At 35.2% G+C, this 24,612-nt stretch overlaps 1 protein-coding gene across 11 annotated transcripts in view; it reads left to right on the forward strand.

Moving 5' to 3' along the window:
* Window positions 1–24,612, forward strand: part of SHPRH (SNF2 histone linker PHD RING helicase) — an 84,370-nt gene that overhangs the window by 44,933 nt on the left and 14,825 nt on the right. For all 11 annotated transcript variants that reach the window (XR_014845082.1, XR_014845081.1, XR_014845083.1 and 8 more), the window contains 9 exons: window positions 2,250–2,357; window positions 3,321–3,463; window positions 6,960–7,133; window positions 7,434–7,496; window positions 8,407–8,632; window positions 10,588–10,731; window positions 12,108–12,209; window positions 13,553–13,624; window positions 15,175–15,363. Coding sequence is in view for 8 of the 11 variants with exons in the window: in XM_013992508.3 (XP_013847962.1) it covers window positions 2,250–2,357; window positions 3,321–3,463; window positions 6,960–7,133; window positions 7,434–7,496; window positions 8,407–8,632; window positions 10,588–10,731; window positions 12,108–12,209; window positions 13,553–13,624; window positions 15,175–15,363 (1,221 nt within the window). In the remaining 3 variants the exon portion in view is untranslated. The remainder of the gene's footprint in view (window positions 1–2,249; window positions 2,358–3,320; window positions 3,464–6,959; window positions 7,134–7,433; window positions 7,497–8,406; window positions 8,633–10,587; window positions 10,732–12,107; window positions 12,210–13,552; window positions 13,625–15,174; window positions 15,364–24,612) is intronic.

Consider the following 24,612-nt stretch of genomic DNA (forward strand, 5'->3'; position numbering starts at 1 on the left):
GATATCATATAAATTGTCTTTCTCTGTCTGACTTGTTCACTAGGTATAATATTCTCTTGGTCCATCCATGTTTCTGCAAATGGCAGAATTTTATTCTTTGTTTATGACTGCCGAATAATATTTCATTATAAATATATACCATATCTTCTTTACCCATTTACCTGTTAACTGGCAGTTGGTTTTTTCCTTGTCTTGGCTATTGAAAATAGTGCTGCTATGAACATTGGGGTGCATGTATCTTTTCTAACTAGTGTTTTAGGATTTTTTCCAGCTATATAACCAGGAGTGCAATTACTGAATCCTGTGTTCTATATTTCATTGTTTGAGGAACATCTGTACTGTTTTCCTTAGTGGCTGCACCAGTTTACATCCCCACCAATGGTATGCAAGGGTTCCCTTTTCTTCACATTTTCTCCAACATTTGTAGACTTTTTGATGATAGCCATTCTGACATGTGTGAGATAATATCTTGTATGATTTGCATTTCTCTAATAATTAGAAATGCCAAGCATCTTTTCATGTGCTTGTTAGCCATCTCTATGTCTTCTTTAGCAAAGTGTCTACTCAAGTCTTCTGCACATTTTTCGGTTGGGTTGTTTGTTTATTTGATATTGAATTGTATGAGCTATTTATATATTTTGAATATTAACCCCTTATTGAGGGTTTAGATGTTAATGCCTCATCAGGAAGTTAAAAAATAGGCAGAGGATCTGAATAGACATTTTTCCAAAGACCTTTAGACAGCCGTCAGGTATATGAAAAGGTGTTCAGTATCACTAATTATCAGGGAAATGCAAATCAAAACTGCAATGAGATATATCACTTCACACCTACTAGAGTAGCTGTTGTCAAAAAGATAAGACATAAAAAGTGTCAATGAGGATGAGGAAATAGGGAACCCTTGTGTACTGTTGATGAAGATATAAATTGGTGTAGCCACTATGGAAAAGAATATGAAGCTTCCTCCAAAATCTAAAACTAGAGTTACAGTGTTGTTCAGCAACTCCACTACTGGATAGTTATCCAACGAAAACTAAAACACTAACTTGAAAAGATATATATACCTCTGTGTTCATTGAAACATCAATTATAATAGCTAAGATATGGAAACAACCTAAATGTTCATTGACATGTGAACGGATAAAGAAGATGTCATATACATGAAACATTATTTATCCACAAAAAGGAATGAAACCTTGCCATTTGTGACAACATGGATGGACCTTGAGGGTGTTATGTGCTAAGTGAAATAAGTCAGAGAAAGATAAATACTGTGTGATTTCTCTTATGCGTGGAATCAAAAAAAAAGAGAAAGGGAGGGAGGGAGGCGAAAGAAAGTAGGAAGGGAGGAAGAAAAGAAAGAAAGGAAAACCATGCTCATAGACAAGAGACCACATTGGTAGTTTTAAGATGTAGGGGTTAGGAGTGGGAGAAATGGGTAAACTGTTGGGGGTTTTTTGGTTTAAATAAATTGAATTTAACTATTTTTAATTTTAAAAAATTTACTTCTCACAGTTTTGGAGGCTGGCAGTCTAGGAGGTATCAGGATTGGTTCCTCCTGAGAAGTCTCTCCTTGGCTTACAGATAGGTGGCTGCCTTCTCACTGTCTCCTCACATGGCCTTTTCTCTGTGTGCTTGTATCCCTGGTGTCTTTCCTTTTAAGGACACCAGGCATAATTGAGTTAGGGCTCTCCCCTCATCATTTAACTACATTTACTCATTTAATTGCTTTCTTAAGACCCTGTCTCCAAATACAGTCACACTGGGGGCTAGGGCTTCATCATATAGATTTTGGGGAAACAGAATTCAGTCTATAAAATCTGTGTTAATGTGTATTCTCCTGTATTTTTTCTAAACCAGAGTAATTCCAGGAAGTTACAATAACTGAATCAGATAAGAAATTCTGAAAGTTACCCTTGCTTTGCCTCATAGTTTGAAACATTACTGCTCTTCTCCTCTCTTTTTTTAATTAAAAAAATGGAAATTAGAAATTTGGGGAGCAAATTCTTAGAATTTATTAGATTGTATGACTTCGCCGATAAATGTTAAGTGAGGGTGACTTACAGTAAAGTGTCTTCAATATACATCTTTGGAATTTCTAGCATGGCTTTAATGTTCTCTCCAGTACACTTGTAGAGTTTTATGCTTAAATCAAATTGAGGCTTTAAATAAATAAAACAAGCTCATCTTACTAAATTATTTTTTAGACCTAGAGTGAAAGTTTATACTTGTTTCCTATTTCAACACAGGCCAAACAACTGCGAGAGCATTATATGAGCAAGTGCAATACAGAGGTTGCTGAAGCACAGCAAGCTTTGCTGCCTGTGCAGCAGACCATACGTGATCTCCAGAGAAAGGTATGGCCACAGTGTAACTTTCCTTACTTGAACTTGTCTCCATGTAGCATTTTGGTTTTTGTTCTGTTCTGGGGAGAAACTTGAACTTTCTTATTCATCCCAGAATTCTTAGCACCTAATATGGTACCTGGGCCACAATAAAAGTTTATTTGCTGTTAATGGTGTTTATTGATTAAATGAACAGATGCATAGATAAATCACCCATTTTTAAAGTTATTCTCTTGTTTCTTTTAAGCTATAATGGGCTTCCTCCTAAAAAGTTGTCTTTTGAAGAAAGTAGAGACTTCCATAACCTACTTTTGATCTTAGATATATGTTTCTAAAATCTCTTCTTTTAAGATGTCAAAACTTTATTAGAGCCACAGGTATTTTTCTTACGGAATACGTGCCACTTGTCATTTCTAAAATATCTTTCATGAAATCAGTAGCAAGTCTAAAGAGGAGGCTATGCAAGGTACACTGTGTTTTAGTTTCCAATTTTTACTAGTTATTCCCCATTTTATTCTTCCTGAGTCATTAGTTATTTAGTATTTAGGCATTTGATTTTACTAGTTATTATAGATTATTCATTGAGTAGAATCTGGTTCGATTAGTTGAAGATAAGCATAATGTCTTTTTTTATTATTCTGAGAAAGAAACCTGTTACCTTTTCATATAGGTAGAACGAGTACTGAATTTTCATTTTGGTATAGTATTTTTAGCACAGCTTTATTATACAGGTACATTCAACAAATTTTCACTCATCCAGAGTAGTTAGGAAATAAGTGTTCTCTTTAATTATATATGCAAAAGTTATACTCATCCATTGTGTATGGAGTATGTATACTTTTTCTCCCCACTATTGTAATTCCCTTGAGAATGGCGTTTATTGCTTCCTTCGGATTTTTCACAGAACGCTTTCTAGTGATAGAAACACAGTGAGTACTAAAAAAAATTAATTGATTAGTTGTTGTCTGTTTACAGATTTATTCTAATTCTCCTTGGTGGCTGAATGTGATCCACAGAGCAATAGAATTTGGTATTGAAGAGGAGCTTGTTCAAAGAGTGCGAAATGAAATAACCAGCAACTACAAGCAACAAACTGGCAAGCTTTCTATGTCAGAGAAGTAAGAAAATATTACAAATTAGAATAATTATATGAGTAATCACCCCAAATATTCAGATGGCTTGATATTAAAAGTTACAATTAAATATCAGAACATATAGTTACAAACATCTGGATCTTACATATCATTAAGAGTCTATTTCAAACCAAAACATAAGTGTAAGTCTAAAAGGGAAACCTTTTTTTTGATATATTAGTCACTTTAAAGTGTTCTCTTTTTAGTGCTTTTTTTTTTTTTTTGTATTCCTTATAATCTACTTAAAGCATTTTCTTTGTATGTTTGTTGGACAAAATTGCTTAAAGCCACCTTAAAGCAAATTTTTGAAATAGACTTTGTTTCGGAGAATTTTGGCCTTGGGGTAAGGCATTCATATTTCCCTGTGTGATTCACTTGCTGAGAGCTAAGTTCATAGCGCCACAGTGGCCCAGGTTTTATATTGTCGAGCTGTCTGCTTTGTCTTCCCCATCTTCTCATCAATGCTCCCCATTCTCTGGTAAGTTGGACTTGAGGTATAAACAATGAATCATTCTTATTAAGAAACAAATTTACTCTTTATCAAAAGTACCTTCAGTGGTTTAACCCAAAGGAATTGGGTGTGGGGGAATTAGGTATTTTGGCAGAACTGTTGATTGTGGGTAGGGGAAAAGAGAAAGGATCTTTATTGGATCACATTCCAGTATCAAGTCAGCCTTGGGGTTAAAGTTGGTTTTCAGTGAAAAATTCAGTGTGGAAATATCTTTGGTTTTTTGTTTGTTTGGTTTTTTTTGGTTTTTGGTTTTTTCATTCGTTTTATATTTTTAGGGCCGCACCCGTGGCATATGGAAGTTCCCAGGCTAGGGGTTGAATCGGAGCTGTAGCTGCTGGCCTACACCAAAGCTTCAGCAACACCAGATCTGAGCTGCATCTGCAACCTACACCACAGTTCACAACAATATTAGATCCTTAACCCACTGAGCGAGGCCAGGGATCAAAACTGTCCTCAAGGATATCAGTCAGATTCATTTCTGCTGAGCCACGATAGGAACTCCTCTTTGAAATGTTTTAAAATGTTTTCACTTGCTCTTCTAAAAACTTTTCCAAGTGTCTACTAACACCCTAAAGAAAGAATACTGCATTTTTCTTGTGTCCTTATCAACTTGGATGTACCTTATACTGTATCTTTTTCACCATACAGAATCCGATGGGCTTCTCATTTCTGAAATATATGCAGTACATTATGCTTTTGAGTACATTTCCCTTTTTCCCCGTTAAGCACAAGAATCACTGTTCCAGCATAAGTTGTCATTTACGTCATGATTCGTTTTATCCAGTTTCAAAGCTATTTCCCAACGTATTCTGCCAGCATTGTGGAATCAGCTGATAAAAAAAAAAAAAATGCATAAGATATCTTGAATTTTTTTTCTTAAATCATACAGAAACTATTTTTAAAAGTTGTAAATCCTCATATTAGAACATATCCCCTATTAAATGTTTTGAAGTCCCAGAGCTGTAAAGGACCAATAAAAAACATAGAACATAACACAATCATGATTTTAAAAAAACATTAGACATAAAGAGAAAGTAATAAAACATTTTTAAAGTTAATATTTTTATATTATATATATTCAGAGATGAGCTTAACATTGCTATTCTGTTTTTTAATGAGACTGAGATCTCAAAACCCAAACTACTTCTATTTGCTTATTAATGATTCTTGGAAAAGGCTATGTAGCTTCATGATTAAGAGTATAGGCAGGTTCTCAAGCCAGACTTCCTGTGTTCATATCTCAACTCTGTCACTTATTAGTTTATGACCTTGGGAAAGTTATAATCTCTCTGTGCCTTAATTTCTTGTCTGTAATACCACACAGCATTTTTGTGAGGATTAGTAAATTAATATTTATGAAGTACTTACTTAAAATAGTATCTACCATTCAGAGTGATGTTTGAGTTATATATTATTGTTTTCTTCTGTTTCATTTAAAAGACCTGCAATAGAGACATCATTAAGATTTGTTAAATGCTAATCCATGATAATATTATTCAGCCCCTTCTCATATGCTCAGATATGAGTTACTGGAGAGATTTTTTTCCAAAAACCACTTCTTCCCATTGTCTCAAAATTTAATTTTTGAAAAGCAATCTAAATTTCTAATAAGTTACAATTAAAAAGATTTGAGAAGTATTGACATCTAACCTAATTTTGTTTCAGTATATCTGTCAATTTTTTTAGAAATTACTAAGCAGCTACTCTGTGTCTATTACATAGGTTTTTCTTAAAAGATGTAATCCCTCTAAAAGTCAGCTTAATGAGAAGACAAGAACCATAAATAAACTTCATGGACAGAAAGCAGCAGATTAGTATTGTGAAATATTGGGGAAGGCTTTTAGAAAGGAGAGCAGGCTCTTTTGAACAATTTGGAGAGAGTGGTGTATGGCATTTTAGGGAAAAGAAGGATGTACTCTTAAAAAGCAAGCAAGTCTTCTGCATATTTTCCATTTTTTAAATTTCTTATTATTCCAGGCTTCCTTTTCCTTTCATAAATCCACATACACACATCCACAATTTTTTTTTCTTGGCCCATTTCATTTACAATTTATCAAAATGGTTAAGAGCATTGTGTTTGGGTTTGACTTCTCACTCTGCCGCCTAATAACTTTGTAACTTTAACGAAATTACTTTAATTCATTCAACTTCACCTACAGTGTGTGGGCACAATGGAATCTATTGAGGCTGTGCAGAAATGCTTGGCAAAGTGCCTGGCATTTAATAAATGCTTAATAAAATACATATATGTATATATAATTCCCTTGTAATATAGAATATAACTCTTGGCTCCTTTTCTTTTTTCGTTTTTTCCTTTTAAGGCCACACCTGCGGCCTGTGGAGGGTCCCACTCTAGGTGTTGAATCAGAGCTGTAGCTGCTGACTTACACCACAGCCACAGCAACACAGGATCTGAGCCACGTCTGCGACCTACACCACAGCTCATAGCAATGCTGGTTCCTTAACCCAACGAGCAAGGCCAGGGATTGAATCTGCATCTTCATGGATGCTGGTCAGATTCATTAACCATTGAGTCATGACGGGAACGCCATTGGCTCCTTTTCTTCTCAATTTTCTCTTTTCTTTTCATCTGGCAGTCACCCCTCCACATAGAACATGGATGTCAGGAGAGCCGTCTGTGGTCAGTCAGCATTAGAAGGAAAGAATGTGGCAATCCTGATCTTTCAGAAACGGCGGAGACAGAGATAGGTTTCGCATACCGTTTCTCAGTTCCAAGGGCAGAAACTAGTAGGCTTTTTTGTTACCTTTTGTAGTAGACAATCCAGTGTTGTTATCCCTTGCTTTATAGTAGATACCAACTGAATACACTCCTAAGGTAAACTCCCTCAGATGTGACTAGGTGAAACGTTGCACAGTTTGTTCAATGCCTTGCCAGCCACTTTCTTAATCTTTAGGAAACTGACCTACTATTTTCTTTCTTTGTTTTGTGGTGCTGGTGATGGAAATCAGGTTCCATGACTGCAGAGGTCTTCAGTTCTTACTTACAACACAAATGGAAGAGCTAAGTAAGTTCCAGAAGCAAGTAAGAGAGGCTGTAAAAAATCTGGAGGGACCTCCATCTCGTCATGTTATTGAATCTGCAACAATCTGCCATCTCCGACCAGCCAGACTTCCTCTCAACTGGTAGGTAGTGGGAGAAATCTTATCATGAAATGGCATCCTTCTGTTGAGCTGGATTTCTTCTGAGAGAAAAAGCAATGGCTTCCACAATAAAACTTTTTTCATTTGAATTCAGACAGAAGTAGAGATACATTATTAATCTAATTTTAAAAACAATTTCTCTAGGACCACCTACTAAAGACCATGTAATGGCATACCTATTGTAGAGAAAATGTGAAGTATAAAATATTAAGTCTCTTTTAGATGTTACCTGATTGCTGGTTATGTTTTTGAATATTTCTCTGATAATTTCTTCTTTTCCAGCTGTGTCTTTTGTAAGGCTGATGAATTGTTCACAGAGTACGAATCAAAGCTGTTTTCTCACACGTAAGTTCTCTGATTATTTCCCATCAGGAAAATGAAACATTTTATAAGACTTGGTGTTTTAATTTATGGGACTATCTTTTACTCACAATAACATTTCTTTTTTTTTTTTTTCTTACTAAATCAGTTTAGCAAATTTTAGCATTTAATCACTTAGCATTCTCAGTTTCACATGCAGAGGTTACCACCAAATGCTCATGTCATGTAGAAGTGAGTAATGTAGTAATGAGGAATATAGGGAGAACACAGACGCTTAAGTCTTTGGACTCAAATCCCTCCCATTATTGTGGGCAAGTTACTTCTCTAAGCCTCGGTATCCTCATTTGTAAAATAAAGACAGTAATGACACTTACCTCAATGAGCTTTTTGTGAATATTGAATAAGAAAATGCACAGCACTGTTTAGCATAATGTTTGATACATGGTAGGTAGTCTATAAAGTGTTAGCTCTCATTATTAACACACTTTTTCCAACACAAATTTGAAGTTTTCATCCTTATGTTAGGAATTAAGCTACTTAGTACATATAACTGTGGTATTAGCAAAATTATCCCTTTTTTACTAACACAGAAATTGAGAAAAAGCTAAATTCTGATTGCCTCAGGAAAAAAAAAGAAATTGATAGTGAATGTTTAGGTTATCTTGTGGTTATTGTTTTGTTTTTTCTTGCATAGATGATAGTAGTGGTAATTTGTGTTTTATAATATTTTAATTCCCAGAGGAAGATATTAGCCTGGAATTTATAGCCATTTTTTATTATGCTAGAAAGACTTGCAAGTACAATCTTAGAGACATGACATTGAAATTTGATGGAATTTTTTTGACCTTGCTTTCCTACTAGCTCTGCCGATAGGATTTTATAATACTTGTTACCCACAGCCAGTTATTGTTGCTTTGTTCTCAAACGTCTTCAGAGTCAAAGGCCAGACAGCAATATTTGAGGAGATGATAGAAGATGAAGAAGGGCTGGTGGATGATCGAATACCTACCACTAGTCGCGGCCTGTGGGCAGTAAGTGAGACAGAGCGGTCCATGAAAGCTCTGCTGTCATTTGCAAAGTCACATAGATTTGATATTGAATTCATTGATGAAGGAAGTACTTCAATGGATCTCTTTGAAGCTTGGAAGAAGGAATATAAGGTATTTTAAAACTTCCTTCCAGTATTAAAAATTCACCTTACATTAATTACTATGTTCCTTTTGCTCTCTTCAGTTTCTGAAAATCTGCTTTAGAGACTTGAAGTGTTGGAATTTATCTTTCCCTAAAATGTAGCAATTGTAGTGATGAGTAATAGATATAGTAATACTGTAAGGAATGTCTATTTATTAAATTACCAAAAGAAAATCATTATTAAAATGAAATTTACATAAAACACTTTATTTAGCTATGAAAGTGTATAATTTTAGTGTTAGCTTGTTCTCACACTGCTATTCTGTGAAATTAGAATATGGTTTTATTTTTTGCTTTGATTCGCTTTTGCTCTGTGAATAACAACCAAACATCAACAACTGTGGTGATTAGAGAACAAAGCAAACGTTTTTCGACATACAAGACTGGAAACCATTGCAATTAACAATGCCCAAAGGGACCCTTCACATTTATACTTTAATAGTCTCATCATATTATAACTCTACTTGAGACGAGATTCCAGAATTCATTAATTTTTAATTACTTTCTATATGTGGATTTTTTAATCTCTTATCATACTTTGCAAGTGAGATGGGTGAGGGAATGAAAGAAGTGGGTTTTTATTTATAATGTTATAATTCCACTTGATATTTTTTAGTTTTTTCATCTAAAGTTGTTGCCTTTTAAAGCAGGATAAAAATTTCTTTCTGTCGAGAAAGAGAAGCTATACTGTCTATAATATTCATATATTTGATAAATTGAGGGATGATACTTCTATAGAATCAAAGTCATGGTTCATAATAATTCTTTTCTTTTCACATTGCTATTCTAAAAGCAGAAGCACATTGACACAATTACAGCAAGTCATGGAAGTAGACAGTACTTTATACCGTGTTCTCTTGCCCCTGCATTCTTTCCTTGAGTTCAGTTTAGCCTCATGCTCTGTGTCACAGGAATGCTTATCATTCAGTTCACCCAGATCTTTGTGCATTTTTTGTCTATACTGTTGCAGACTAAACCCTTTTACAGCAGTATAAATGAATGAGCTACTGCTACTCATATCAATTGCTAACTCAGAGCAATATGTTTTCTTCATAATGAAGAAAGCCTATTAAAAATTTTATACATATAGAAGTTCCTTTCGTGGCTCAGTTGTTAACGAATCTGGCTAGGAACCATGAGGTTGCAGGTTCGATCCCTGACCTCTCTCAGTGGGTTAAGGATCTGGTGTGCTGTGGCTGTGAGTAGGCCAGTGGCTATGGCTCTGATTAGACCCCGAGCCTGGGAACCTCCATGTGCTGTGGGTGCGGCCCTAAAAAGACCAAAAAAAAAAAAATTTATATAGATTCATACCATTTTAATAAATTTCAGAAACATAAAATAACATTATTAAGTAGGTGTGGATTCATATAACCCCAGTGAAAAGTATGGAATAATAAGTCCAGTTCAGAATAGTAGTTACTGCATTATTAGGGGCTGAAGGAAGACTGTATAAGGAAAGAGAGTGATGCAGTTGAGAAAGAACACAGGAGTTGGTATTATTCTCTTAAATTGGATGATATGTACTCGGTTGTGTATTTTGGTATTCTCATTATCATATATACATATTATTTTGAATATGTAAAATACTTTATAATAAAAATATTTCTTTAAAAAATAAAGCAGAGAGTTCACCAGTCTAGTATTGATCTATAATGATCTTTGGTCCTAACCAAGAAATCTTGAGGTATGCTGTTCCTAAGATTCTGAAGAGGCAATCCACTGTAGCATCATGTGGAGATTATTCAGCCACACTTCCGCATTCCAAAAAATGGCCCAAGAATTGCTTGAACCTTAGACCATTAATGAAAAAAACTGTATATGACTTAAGACCTCAGTGAAGACTCTTGACCAAGACACATCTTGGTGGTTTAGCCAGTTTTAATTACATGCATTACCACTGCCTCTTTCCTTTCTGTTCCTCCAGTTGCTTCATGAATATTGGATGGCTCTGAGGAATCGTGTGTCTGCTGTTGATGAACTTGCAATGGCTACAGAACGACTAAGAGTACGCGATCCCAGGGAGCCAAAGCCCAATCCACCGGTTCTTCATATCATTGAACCACATGAGGTAATTTGCAAGTGAACCACAGAAAAGAGCACAGCAAATAGATGCCACAAAAATCCCAAGATCCACAGAAGAGAAAGAGGGCAGTGATGACCCCAATAAGCAAGTATTTCATATCTACTCTTAGTTTGAGCCATATGAGGTCATTTGTTTTTATAAGTAAAAGATAAGCAGTTTCATGCCTAATACATGCTTAGCATTAACTCTTTTGGTGCATTTGCACATTTGTTTATCTCCATATTGCACATTCATCTATTCTTGAGCACCTTCTGTGTCCTAAAACCTAAAGATATTTTTGGTCAATTTTTAGACATACGTCCTATTACCTCAGCTTTTTCAGAACTGGAAAGATCTTCCCTAAGAGTGACCAGACTTATTTTGTAGTGTTTCCCTTTGCTACTGATGAACAGATATTGATGTCTTCTGATAAAACCCTCCTGGTATCTCAGGATTAAGAAATAACTCTACCAACCTTTTTTCTTCATATTAAAAATATTTCCTTATGGAGTTCCCGTCATGGCTCAGTGGTTAACGAATCCGACTAGGAACTATGAGGTTGCGGGTTCGATCCCTGGCCTTGCTCAGTGGGTTAAGTATCCGACGTTGCCGTGAGCTGTGGTGTAAGTCACAGACGCAGCTCGGATCCCGCATTGCTGTGGCTCTGGCGTAGGCCGGCGGCTACAGCTCTGATTCGACTCCTAGCCTGGGAACCTCCATGTGCCATGGGAGCGGCCCAAGAAATGGCAAAAAGACCAAAAAAAAAAAAATATATATATATATATATATATTTCCTTATATTATTTGTTTTTATTCCTTTAGTCTTTTAAATTTTTTTTTGTATAAAGCTTATAGACTGTAACTTAGAAAAACTTAGAAATATTCATTATATACTATTGCACCTAATTTTTAAAATAGAATTCTCACTAAGTTTTTTCTGGGAAAACAAATTCCTCTTACTTTTATACTTCTTTCTGTTTACTGTATTCTCCTGAGGAGGGCCACAGAGCAAAGGGGAGCAGGGAGATTCTCCTCCAGATTTCTTAAAATGACTCTAGCCAAAATAGCATATCACTTTATTTTTCTTTATCCCATGAATGTACTTCTGAAAAATTATATACAAATAGCCTTTGGCTGATTTTTATCCTACTTCAGGTATAAAGGGAAGCTTCCTATTAAAAGAATTCTACACTGAATTTTGTCTCCTATAAAACAGAAAATATATATCTTTGAAATATATTATCTAATGTCCATTTTGCAGATTTGAGTTTTCACATGTAAATGTGTTTTCTTAAAATAGGGCACAATATTAAGGAACAGTTGTGGATGGTAATATAATTTACCACCTTAGAATAAAGAAGTTGTTTTGTTTTGTTTTTTAGGTAGAACAGAATCGTATAAAACTACTAAATGATAAAGCTGTTGCTACATCACAGCTTCAGAAAAAACTTGGACAGCTTCTTTACCTAACTAACTTGGAGAAGGTATTGTTTTTAAAAGATGCTACTTTTTCTCCTACTGTATTATCAATAAACCACTTTAGTAACTCTTTCTATTTAATCTTTTAGTCCCCTAATTAACAATACAGATTTTTAAACTATTCTTTTATTTATATTAGTGATATGATTCAGAACACTAGCTATGCCTGCAGTAGCTACAAAGATGATAAAAGAAGATGATATCTATAGAAAACATTAAACAGACAGTGTAAAAAGTGTGATATATATATAGTGTAGCACAATGCAAACAGGCTGTGGTTTGGAGTCTTAAACAGTGGAAGTATTACAACATACCTCTGGGCAAAGATTGCCTTATATAAGATGTACACATGCATCCACTAATACATACATAGATTTTTTCTTTTTTTTTTTTTTTTTTACTTGCTATTTGAAACTCTGAAGTGTGTCTGGAAAGCTGCTAAATACAAGACATGGTAATGAATTATTTAATGTAATTCTCAACACATTTTCTGAGTTGTGAGCAAAGTATTATATTAGACATTGATGAAATTTGTTCCATTTTCTTGCAAGAATAAATGGCAGTTGACAGGGTAACTTATTAGAACAGCATATCACAGTAGATTTTTGGATAGGGCAAATGAATGAAAACAGTAGACTACAGTTGGTTTTAGGTGGTTTGTTATATCTTACCTCAAACAAATCAATAATTAACAGAGGAAAGGAATAATTCAGATCAATTTTTTTTAATGCTTGCATATCTACATTATAGTTAATGGAATTGTTTTAACCAGTAGTTACTGAATCCATGTGCAGTTTAACAATTTTTCTACTTTTACTGCTTATAAAAGTCAAAAGGTAATTGAACTTTTTTTTTTAGTGTTTAAATGTATGGTTAGTGAAACCACAGATTTAAAAACTTTAGTAATTTATGAGTTTGATCTACTTTCATCTTTATGTTTTCCTCAGTTTTAAAACCTGTTCATTTGGTGACTTTTTTGAAGCTCTTTCAGTTTTTGAAATAATTTTAAAGAGATTCTAAAAACCTATCATTGTTACTTTTACATAATTTTCAAGCATAGATAGATCTCAGATCAGTACTATTTCTGCTTTGTAGTTATTTGCTTGCCTTAGATTGGAAAAAAGCATACTGAGAAGAAGCCAATATTAATAAGCAGTTACTTGAATAAATGTTATTTGTAAATCCCAGGAATGATAGTGTTAGGTAATATATAAATTATTAGGTCATCTCAATTATTAGATTATTTTAATTGCAGTTGCCAGCATTTACTTTTATAAATGAGTTGTAAAACATGTATTGTTTTAAATAAAAAACTAATCTATGTTTTAAATTCTTTTTTTTTGCATAGTCTCAAGACAAAACATCAGGAGGTGTCAATCCAGAACCTTGTCCAATCTGTGCTCGGCAGCTAGGCAAACAGGTGCAATTATAAAATACCAAATGAATTTATAAAACACTTTGCAGTTTTCAAGGACTTTTGCACACAGTCTCCCTCTCGCTCTCTCTCTCTCGCTCTCTCTCTCTCTCAACAACTTTACATAAAAGGGCCAAAAGTTAACTGACATGTTTAGTGCCAAGTATGTTTGAGCAAAGTTTTTCCGTAAGTGATAGGTGAAAATGTATTTCTAGAATAATCCCATCTTTTTCATTAAAGATGAATACTTTTAAGTATTGTTTCCAATCATTTGACTCTATCAGTTTAACATGGTTATTTGGTTATTGTGCAGAAATATAATACAGCATACACAGATTTACTTACGGTGTTACAAGGTATAGTAACATAGTTCTTACTTAACATTACTTATATCTAATAGTCCCAGGCTTTAAGACACAAATAACAGTAATTCTAAGCGAATTTATATGTGATTTCTAGAAGAATGTTATATCAATTAAGTACATTTTTGTGAGTATTAGTATACAGATGTCTATAAACTTAATGGATTGTATTAGTTCTCCTCAGTGAGATTATTTTTATTTTACCAACTGTGACTTATGACACTATACAAGTTTGTGCTTTGTATGATAAATGAATATATATAATATCAGAATATTTAGTGCTTTTTAAAATTTGAAAGGTAAGTCTGTTACTACTAAACAAATAAAAGTGTCCTAAGCAATTTTTTTTCTGTGGTATTGAGATCAAAAGATTAAATTATAAGTTCCATATTCTGACCGGCAGTAATCACAAAGAACAAACCTTTTAGTTTCCATCATTAAAGGAAATGAAATTTTAAAGGACATTTTATTGATAATAGAACTTATAATGTTAGATGTTACATTGGAAACTGAGCAGAAGAATGATAATATCCAGATACTGGTGATTTCTGATAAAAATCAATGATGAAAATGTTTTGATAAAAAACTGTAAAAATGGAAAAACTTTATGGTGTATGTAGTTTCTTCTTTGCTTTTAGTTTTGATGAGATTTGTACAGCTAGATCATCTCAAAAATTTTATTGTCTTTAACATTTTCATCTAATTTTCTGTATAAGAAATGCTTTAACATGTAGAAATGCAAATCTACTCAATAAGCTATGTAGACTATATTGTATATGATACTATCTTTAGGTTGATGTTGTAGTGTGTGCGTCAGTGGTATAGTGGTAAACATAGCCACTTTCCCAATTGCTGATGTAGGCAGTCCCTCTATTACATCTGCTGCTATAGGGCTAAGGAGTAATTTGCATTTTTCCTAACTACTGAAGTAAGAACAACATCCTACGAAATAATAATCATTGACTGACTATACTGCTCTTGTTAAGGTGAGCAGAACTTAAGACTATGAGAGCGTATTCTGATTGGACTAAACATAGTTTAAAAGTACAACTTACTATTTTATGACTTTAAAAGATATTTATATCATGAAATATTTAAGAAATGGAATTATGACTCTTTCTTTTAATATATTTATAGATTGGAAGCATCTTTGATGGCATCTCGCTGAGATGTATTCTCTGTTATCTTTTTCAGTGGGCAGTACTAACCTGTGGTCACTGTTTCTGTAATGAATGCATTTCAATTATTATCGAACAATACAGCGTGGGGTCCCACAGGAGCTCCATTAAATGTGCCATCTGCCGCCAGACCACATCTCACAAAGAAATCTCGTATGTCTTCACCTCAGAGAAAGCCAGCCAGGAAGAGGACATTCCTGTGAAGGTAAAGTTGGTTAAGAACATGTAGATGTATAATCAAAGCAGTATAATAGGAGTCAGTATCTGGCAGTGAGAGCATCAAAATCAGAACAAGGCTGGCACAATGAATATGGAGCAGCCACCGTCATCTGGCTGTAGATATACTGCCTGAAAGCCTCAGCTTTACCATCTACTCATTCCTTATGGGAGGAACACAAGGAAGCATTTTCAAACATAGTTAGCAGTAGTCATGCCCATGGTGGCAGAAGGAACATCTTACAATTACAGTCCCTTCTTATTTTTATAGTATTTCTGTCCACTCCAGATACAAAGAGATGTTTGCAATAAAGCTGATGAGTAAGATAGGATGTTGATGAAGAAGGAAATTTTGTAGGTGACCCCTGGTTTCTGATGTAAAAAATCATGTGATTAAAGGTACAGTTACTGATATAAGCTATTTGGAGGAAAGGTACCTTTAGACATACTATATTTGAAATGCCCAAGGCACCCAAGTAAAATAATCAGCCAAGTGTTAAAATGTGGAGCTGGAGATATGAAATTCAAAGTCAATGACAGTAAGTGATCTTTGAAGCCATGATAGTGTATGAGATTACCTAAGGCAAGAAACAGAATTTAGCTTCAGATCAGGTCCTGCTGCATTCTGTAGCTTTTTTAAAAGAGCCGTAAAGGGAGAGGAGCCAAAAAAAAAGAGAGCAAGAAGGAGCAGCAAAAGGCTTAGGTAGTCCTGGAAAGTGTGCTGTCAAAGGAGGTCACCGGAAAACTCAGTTTCAGTGAGGAAGCCGTCAGCAGCTGTAGCCCAAGATGGACTAGTTTGGTTAATAAAACTCATGGGTGACTTCAAAACGAGCCCTTTCAATGGAAACTCAAAGGCAAAAAGCAGATTAGGAGGTAATGAGGAGTGACTAGGATAAGTAGAGAGAAAATGCCCAACTACTTCATAAATTTAGCTACGAAGTAGAAAAGTGAGAATTGTAGCCAGAAGAAGATATGAAGTGCAGAAAGACTTTGTTTTTTGGTTTTATTCTGTGTAAGATAAAAGATTCTTGAGCTTGTTTCATCTCCAATTAAGAAGAATAGATTGAAGATAGAAGAGATACCCTGTTACACAGGTTTCTTGAAGAGACAGGAAAAGTGTTGATATATAAAGAGAAAGTAAAGATCTCATTGAAATTGAACAGGTGTAGGTTAGGCTATTGAGAACCAAGCTATAAGAGTAGGTGTCCTTATCAGAGAACAGCAGATCTTAATTGGTCCTTCTCAGAGAGGACAGACATCCGGTACTCTAGATGTGACTGGATATCTGAGAGCAGGAGAAGCAAGGGTGCTAGAAGTTGCAGCAGTGAAACCTGCTTATTGAATGGGTGGTCCTACTGGATGGGATAAAATATCCAAAGTTAGCTATTCTTTAACCTACTCAGCACACAAAGAACAGCTTTCTTTTCCAGTCTCCTTTCCCTTCTCCCCCTTTGTTCCTATTCCTGTAGTTTCTTTCCCCCTTTCCTTCCCATAAAAATAGTCTTTCTTAGCTCCCTTCTATCTTTTCCTCTAGCCTTGGGCATCCCAAGGGCCACAAATGGCATGTGTAGCTGAGAAGGGTTGCCGACCCTTAGATGAAAGTGTTCATCACAGTACAAGGAACAAGCAAAAGAAAGAACTGCTGTGTCAGGCTTCATGCAGTAAGGTTTAGGAAGTGATTGCTTTAGCTACCAGTAAACAGCACAGCCTCTATGAAACTGAGTCATTGAGCCCATCCATCCCAAACACCTGTTCATTGATGGCAGCTTTCCTAGGCACCCGGGAGAGAGTTCAGGACAGTTAGGCTTGCTGTCCTTTTGGGACAGGGATATCAGTGTACAAATACAGTTTATTATGCTCTGACTTCTTCCTGTCTTTCATGATTATCGATGAACACATGAAAAAAAAAAATTAAAAGAATACAGAATTTACTAAAATTAATTTTTCTGTTGTTGTAGATACATATATACTTACATTTCCTTTTTATTAGATACATGGCTGAACATTGTACCTGTTTGGCAAGCAAATTTGATCGCTTTTCCATATTTTTACATTGCTTCTTGCTGCATTTACTTTTGATTTCTGTCACCATTTGTCTGCCACTTCTACCTTCTGCTGCCTGTCCCCTTTTCTGTCACATTTTTGCCACCCTCCCCTTGAAGTATCTGCTTATTGTTTTCTCAGACTCTCATTGCACTCTGACCATCTGAAACTATCCCACTAAATTGACACGTCAGCTCTCTTGAAGTTGAGGGACATAAGATGGCTCTGTATGAATAATGAAGGCAGTATTTTGAAATTTTATAAATAGTAGTTCATACTGTTAATGAACTCAGGGGTTCTTTTCTTATTGTTGATTTTCAAATCCCTGAGCTTTATTACACACTGCTGAGAATTAATTTTTTATTTATTTTTATTAAAGTTTTTATCTGAAATGTTTCTTTCACTCTATGCATTCATGTGAAGACTCTCAGACACAGCAATGTAATATCATACACGGTATTTAATCATAGAGCTGATCTCTGATAAGATATTTGAAAAACAGAATTAAATAATATAAGACATTTTTTTCCTACTGGTATTTCACAATGTAAGGAATCCTGTTGATTGATCATAGAAATAAAATGTTCCCAATAGTGGATGCATTTGAGTTAAAGACTGTGTCTACCCTAACAGCAGTGTGACAGTATTCCTAAATGACCCTTGGAACCTACTGGGCATCTCACAAAGTAAACAAAATTCCCCCTGCAAGTTCTGACAACTGCCAGGCATTTTAGATGGTGAAGTAGGCCTCCTGGCAGAACATATGCCCCACGTGGCATGTTCCTGTGTCCTGAGTTTGGCTAGGATTCATGCAAAGCATTTTTGTCAGTGGAAACCCTGCCCCTTAAGATGGACAAGATTCTTATGTCATAAGAAGTTTCTATCCAGGAGAAAATTCACGACATGGTTAAATCCACAGCAAAACAGCACCCTTCCCACGCAGCCTACCCACATACACAAGGCTTCGTCTTCTCAAACTTTTGAATGTCTGATATTCAACTCTCCTGCTTTTTAAAATAGAGAATTTCTTCAGGCTCAATTCCTAAAAATTTTAACTCATTAGATCTCAGATCTGGCCCAGGAATCTGCAGTTAAAAAGCAAATCCATTGATAATAGAGATATTTTATACAGCCTTTTTGTAGAGGAAAAAAATACTGTATTTCTACATTCAAACTCTCAGAAATCTAGCACTACCGTGTGTCAAATTCTACTATACGTAAAATCCTATTGTTTCCTTTTTAGTTTTCTTTTCCTTTTTTTTTGAGTTTTTGTTCAGTTGATTCAAAGGTGGCTTGTGAAGTCTGTCTTGTACTTTCAGAATATAATTAAAATAAATATCTGGGGAGTTCCCATCATGACTCAGTGGTAACAAAACTGACTAGGATCCATGAGGATGTGGGTTTGATCCCTGGCCTCATTGAGTAGGTTAAGGATCCCGTGTTGCAGTGAGCTGTGTTGTAGGTCACAGATGTGGCTCGGATCTGGCAGTGCTGTGGGTGTGGCATAGGCTGGCAGCTGTATCTCTTATTTGACCCCTAGCCTGGGAACTGCTGTGGGTGTGGCCCTAAAAAGCAAATAAATAAATAAATAAACAAAAATCTGGGTGGAATAAAACTCATTGTAAAATTCTGACTGAGTTTAAAGTTGACATAATATAATTTGGTAAATATAATCCATAGTGGTTATCTTTAAATATGTCTGTCTAAATATAAGAACTTAATATGTGAATGCTAACTGGTAAAGGTAGAATAAAATTAAGTGTTTTTGTTAGAAAATGTCATGAGTAAATAAATTATAACTGCAAAAAAAAAACTTCTGTTCAACTAACCAAGTTAGCTCTTCAGCTGTTATTGTGTCTTAAAGTTTGCAGTAGCTTGCAATAATTGAACATACAGTAAAGACTTTTAAGGTATAAATTATCTTTATGAAAAACTTACACATTGTGGAGTGACACTCCATTCAAATGTGGAAAAGACATTATTCATGAGATGAGGGCTTTGTTTCATCCATTACTGCATCCCTGGTATCTAGGACAATGCCCAACTTGTAATAGGTCAGTAGATGGGTGAATGGACAGGTGGATGGATGGACCAACAACTCATTGGTATTTGTGTGTGATATCCCCCAAAACCTTTGTGTCCAAATAAAATGTTTAACTTGTTTGCAATTACTAACTTATCTCTTTGAAATAATTATTCAAAGTATTTAAAAGAACAGGATGTTTTTGTGTGTACTTGTAAAAGTTTCCACATAGAGTACCTAGGTGAAATTTCCATTGAGTTTCACTTAAGTAACATGTGAAGAACCCAACCATTGCGGCAGGCATATGCTTGAAAAGTATTCCTACTTAGTGAGATCAATCATACAAGCTGTGTCACTACACAGAATTGTATCTGTCACTACCAACATGGGTTTTTAGCATAGTGAACAGGTGCAGACAGAAATAAAACAATGTTAACTGATCTTACTCAGCTGGAACTACTATGGACAGCATAGGCACATTGAAAGCGTTAGCTCTACTTTAAAAAGAAAAGGCCAGAATAAAAGTAATGAAAGTCAGAAAACACCAAGACAGGAAATGACTTCCTTTATAGAAATCATTCATATTATTTGCAACTTTCCTTATTTCCAGCAAGAAAACCTAAAGAAAAATCTATGACCTGTCACCAAATTATAATCCCAGTTCCTCATGTAACTGACTAGAGACCACAGTTCTTTTTTTGGAGGAAGTGAGGGGAAGCTAATTGTGTAAATTTGTTTTTTTAAAAGTGATGTTCTTCAGTTAGGTGAATCTTCAAAAAATCTAATTGCAGTATCTTTGATTCTTATGGTGTATTTAAAAAAATTTTTTTAAAAGTCAATAATAACTGGAAGATTAAAATATTTTCTGTGCTCTGTCTCAGGGATGATTGTCCTGAAATGCTGTCTGTAGCAGCTAGCACAGTTTAGGCATCCATTTGACCCTAGAGCAGTAAGAGGTACAGCAGGACAGTGGCACGCGGCACCCGAGTGATGACATAATTCAAAGACCAGTTCACTTGTGATAAACACAATCCCAATTGTAATCATTGATGTAACAAGTTTAAAAGATCCCACAATTACAAATCTCCCACCCATTCCCCTAAAAACCTTATTCATCTGTAAGAAATCAGGGTAAACAAAAGTACAGTATTATTTTTTAATAAAAGCACTTTGCACAAAAGAGTAAAAATTAATTCATAACAAATGGCACACAGTGAAAAGTAGTGTTCTCCATCCTTCCTTCTTACCTTGCTACTGTGAACAGTTTCTGTTTTTAGTTATAGAGATCACCTCTACGACTTTAAGTAACATACACAAATTTTGTTTCTTGCTTTAAACAGACTCCTCAGTTTCAAATATGAGGAAATTAGTTCATCCATTCCTCTTTTATTTTGTCTTTTCCCTTCCACATTCTAGTTTTTGTTATAGTATCATTTTTATATTATGTTTATACATTCACATTTTGCTGCCTAATTGTGGATGCGACTTCCCTATCTTGAAAAAAATCAGGAAATAGTGTGCACAATAAGATGAATACTGTTCATTATAGAACCAAATAGAGTGATTGAAGTCATTCAGAAAGGAATGTAATCCTAATCTTCTATCATTTAAACTTTGCTTTTCAAGGAAGTATCTTCCAAGCACCCAAGCCTAATAGAAGTTCTCATTTTTTTAGCTAGCTTCCTTCATTTTGCTGTCAGCCTTATCTGGAACCATGTAATTCATGGGATCTTCGGTCTGTGATTCTCTTTTTGCTGTGCAGTACTGCTTCAAGAAATTTTAACATGAGTATGTGAATTGAAAACTTCAGAGTTTTCATACTTCTGAAAATGACTTCATTCAGCCTTCACCTTAGAGTGTGAGTCTTCATATTGTAGAATATATAACATATAAATATACACTAATATATATTAATTATTATAAAGATATATTAAAGATAATGTAGAAATATATAGTATCTATCCAGTCTCTAAAGATATGGTCTGCCTCTTAACTTAGTCTATAAACATAGGTATTCTCTCTGATGTTTAATGAAAAATAGACTGAGTACATTCATCATCTCCTTTGTGTTGACTTTTCTGATGTTCTTCAGGACACAGCCAGCCACGTTAGCCCTTAATTGCACCAGTGGAGCTGATCATGACCATGAGAATCCATAGACATTACAGAGAAAAAGGAGTAGGTGAAGAAGTGTGGACAGATTAGGTAAACAAAGAAAATAAAAGGGGCCAAAGGAAGAAGGACTAGGCTAGTGAAGAAGGGATATAATGGACAATAAGCTCTTGGTTCAGAGTCTTGGATTGCCAAGTCCTGCTTCAGAGTTCCCAGTCCTGCTCCAGAGTTCCCAGTTTTCACTTTTATGGTAGATATTAAAAATACAAAGCGACAATCGTTTTCCAATCATAAAACACTATTTTGCTTTTATTTGTATAAATCAAGTACAAGTAGCACTTTGCTACTATAGTAAGGAGATGTCGTGTCTGTTCTTCTTTCTCTAAATAAGGAGTTTTAACAGATAGGAAATAGATCTGAAGGGAATAGTGTGAAGCCAATTATAGTGTATCTTCTACTCCATACTCATGGGATTTTCCTATTAATATTATTCCCTCCTCTTTCCCCAATAATAAGACTTCGGAGAATGAAAAGCAGTACCTCATTCTACAATGCACTGGTAAAATGTTTAGTCCCATGGTTGGGGCGGGGGGTGATCAAAGTCTAAATCAAGTACTACTTGGTTGTTTTATTATTAGAATTCTTTCAGCTTCCCAAATATATGACAAAACCAAAACTGAGTTTTCCATCCTTTTAACACATTTAATAGCTTTTGATTCACAGTTTAGGTTCTCAGAATTTTATAAGACCCTGAGAGTGTAGAGCTGCCTTATTCCAATAAAATTTAACTCAGTGATTAAAATAAGTTAGTTGTACCTATTTAGAGTAAATAAGAGTCTACCTGACATTTCAAATCTTTAGTTACGTTATTACACATCTAGGCCAGATTTAATGAGAAATTCTTGCTGATATTTATTGCTAATGGATCTTGACTGTTTTTTCATTGCCTTGACTGCTTAGCCAGTGGTCTGGAGCTTTTAACGTTGTTGGGTTTTTTTAAGATTTTTTTTTCTATTGTAGTTAATTTACAGTGTTCGTCAATGTCTGCTGTACAGCAAAGTGACCCAATCATACACACGAGTGAGTGCCCGCGCGCACACATACACATTATTTTTCTCTCATGCTCCATCATGTTCCATCACAAGTGACTAGATATAGTTCCCTGTGCTATACAGCAGGACCTCATTGCTTATCCACTCCAAATGCAATAGTTTGCATCTACTAACCCAAAACTCCCAGTCCATCCCACTCCCTCCCCTCAGCAACCACGGGTCTTTCCTCCAAGTCCATGTGTTTGTTTCTTTTCTGTCGATAAGTTTGTTAGTTCCATATATTAGATTTCATATAAAAGTAATATCATATGGCATTTGTCTTTATGTTTTTTATTTACTTCACTTAGTATGAGATTCTCTAGTTCCACTCATGTTGCTGCAAATGGCATTATTTTGTTCTTTTTTATGGCTGAATAGTATTTCATTGTGTATGTATATCACATCTTAATCCATTCATCTGTCGGCAGACATTTAGGTTATTTCCTTGTCTTGGCTATTGTGAAGAGTGCTGTAGGGAATATGGGGGTGCATTATCTTTCTCAGTGAAAGTTTTGTCCAGATATATGCCCAGGAGAGGGATTGCTGGGTCATATGGTAATTCTATCTATAGTTTTCTGAGGTACCTCCATACTGTTCCACAGTGGTTGTGCCGGTTTACATTCCCACCAACAGTAAAGGAGGGTACCCTGAAGCTTTATAATTTGTACTTAATTTTCCCGAAAGAGAAAGACCAGTATGTGTAGCTTTGAGATCATTTGGTTTAATTCATAAATTACAAGCAAGGGAGATCTTTATATCTAAAATAAAGAACGTTTTAGAAGACTTTTGTTGTAAAGAAGGAAAATCCCATCCTGTTTCTTCAGTGTTAACTATCATAATGCCCTTAGCTGCTTAACTCATGAGTAGAAAATTAGGAGAGGCACTGACTTCACATGGGTTGTAACACTGTATATGTGTCCTTTCACAGTTTCCTAGCTAACCTTAGAGAGAAGTAGTTCCTCGGAGAGAACAGCCACGAAGATACTGTCAGGAGGGCAAAGGCCAGATGATGGGTCTTCATTCCAAAGCTACTCCTGGTCATTGATGTTTCAGAAACATGAGGAAAAACCAAGCTTTGATCAGAGTCAGGGTTGGTAGATACATATCTAGAAAAACTGAAGAGACCAGTAAGAGAGGATAAGAGTGAGGAAAGGGACAAGAATTTCAGAAGAGGAATAGAGGTGCTTGAAACTAAGGGCAGCTTTATCAACCTAATATATTAAGAAATGGTCTGTCAGTGTGAGGAACTTCTATTCCCATGTACCATCCTCCCTAATTCCAGCCTAACTTTGCATCTGTGTGTTTACTGATGCAGCTAAAATGTAAGCGAGGTTGGATTGAGGCTGCCAGTTTACCTGTCTTGAGAATACTCAGACTCAGTTAACACCTTGCACAGGGATACATTAATATCCCTGTTTCCTCATCCATATCTCTTTTTTCTTTTCTGTGACTCTCTCATTTATAGCTAGATGGATGGATGGATAGGTAGATAAATAGATAAAACCTATATATAACCCATCTCCTTCTTCCCGTTCAATCTTTTTAACAAAGTGAGTATCTCTTTTCGGTAGCAGTGACCACACTGAGCAGTCTTCTCAGAAACTGGCAGATTTGAGCCAAAGTTCATTTATATGTTTGAGATAGAAATAAACATGAAAAGGAGCAGTAGAATGTACATAGTGCTCATTAAGATGGTATAATAAGCGTTCACTTCAATCACTTCCAGGCCAAAGCAGCAACATAGAGACATCCTTTGCTTATCTCCATATTCTGTAACATGCCTTAGACTACATGTATTTGGGAATAAGGGAGTATCTTTACATCTTTGTATATTAAGTGCCTAGTGGAGTTCTTGTCACTTAGGTGTACAGAAAGTTTTTCTGAATGATTTGAATGAATGAACTTACCTAAAATGTTAGAGGGACTTAGTCATGGGCAAACATCTAGAAGAAAGTCTGCCCTATCTCTC

This window comes from Sus scrofa, chromosome 1, assembly GCF_054392235.1.
Source record: "Sus scrofa isolate SSC_HxYL_T2T_F1_AM1 chromosome 1, Sscrofa_HxYL_maternal_Yorkshire_Landrace_v2.0, whole genome shotgun sequence".
Taxonomy (NCBI): Eukaryota; Metazoa; Chordata; class Mammalia; order Artiodactyla; family Suidae; genus Sus; species Sus scrofa.